Raw genomic sequence first — 1279 nt, forward strand, 5'->3', positions numbered from 1 at the left:
TCTGTGTCTCTGTGTGTGTCTCTGTGTGTGTCTCTGTGTCTCTGTGTCTCTGTGTGTCTCTGTGTGTGTCTCTGTGTGTACATGCCTCCACCCTCACCCACCTCGGAGGCCCAGCTTGGCCTTGGTGTCCAGCAGCGCCTGCTGCACCTGCTGCGGCTGCGTGATGTCCACCTGCAAGAGGGTGAGGCGGGACGAGCAGCTTCTCCGCAGAGCTCTGGCTCCGTCTCCCGTCAGGTCCAGAACGGTGGCGAAAACGTCCAGACCCAGAGAGTCCAGATGCTTCGCTGCAGCATTCCCAAAGCCGGAGTCGCAGCCTGCAGGGACACAGAGGGAAAACTGGGAACTAATGACGCTTCCTGTCTCCATGCCAAACCATCATTACATGTCATCGATATAACGGGCCAAGTTCACACAGTGAGGCTGAACATGGTGGTTCAGCGCTGTGTTAAAGTGAAACGTGAACTTTGACCTCAAGCAACAAAAGGTGAGTTTATCTCCATCTCTGCCAGCAGAGCCTTGCCTGGAATGAGGTTCGGCTGATCCTCAGGATGAGTGAATGAAGTTCGATCCATTGATTAAACCGTTTGCTGCTTTGCTTCCATCATTTCTCTGTGACAGGAAACTCCTGGGTGGAAGTTACTGTAACATGCAGAATCTACAACTAAAACATGGAAGCTGTCTTTGCCCAGTCCAGTTTCAGACATGAGATCTGTTAGTGAACAGCGTGAGCTTCAGTTCACACTCCAGACCAGATGGTGGCGGTGTGGCACACTTTCAGTTTCTTTGAAAAGCGCCATAAATAGAAAAGAAGTACCACGGGCCAGAGAAGATAACGGACGCTGGTCAAATTCACCATCTTTACTCAGAATATTGCCTTATAAATAGAAACAGCCTTGAATAATAGTAGTTTTGGTAAATTCAAGCTGGTGACGTCCTAGAAGACAACACAACGGGACAAGATGCTAAGTGTTGCTAGCTGGTGGTGAGTTTGCTTCAAAATTATCTTTGTTTAATTATAAACAGGGCAGTACACACACACAAACTTACGTTGGTTTCAGAAATAGTTATTTTATTGTGACTTGTATGATTATTACTATAACAATCATTCAGCTTCGTGTTATAACTGCATGGAGGCTGTTTGCTGTGACCTGATAAACTTTAATTCATAAACTAACCTGGTTTTAATTAAGCTCCATCAGACAGAGAGACTTTGATATTGTGAGGTTGTTGTTTTAACTCGTTCATCAATGATTTTATCTTCATATGTTTGCAGTCTAAG

The 1279-nt window shown here is 46.0% G+C and overlaps 1 protein-coding gene across 1 annotated transcript in view; it reads right to left on the minus strand.

Annotated features, from left to right (window-relative positions):
* The window catches only part of LOC103460952 (corticosteroid 11-beta-dehydrogenase isozyme 2-like), a gene marked incomplete at its 3' end in the record, with an annotated part of 9902 nt that overhangs the window by 4933 nt on the left and 3690 nt on the right, over positions 1-1279 (minus strand). Inside the window, exon 2 of the mRNA XM_008403263.1 lies at positions 102-314. Coding sequence (XP_008401485.1) covers positions 102-314 — 213 coding nt within the window. The remainder of the gene's footprint in view (positions 1-101; positions 315-1279) is intronic.

This window comes from Poecilia reticulata, unplaced genomic scaffold, assembly GCF_000633615.1.
Source record: "Poecilia reticulata strain Guanapo unplaced genomic scaffold, Guppy_female_1.0+MT scaffold_374, whole genome shotgun sequence".
Lineage (NCBI taxonomy): Eukaryota > Metazoa > Chordata > Actinopteri > Cyprinodontiformes > Poeciliidae > Poecilia > Poecilia reticulata.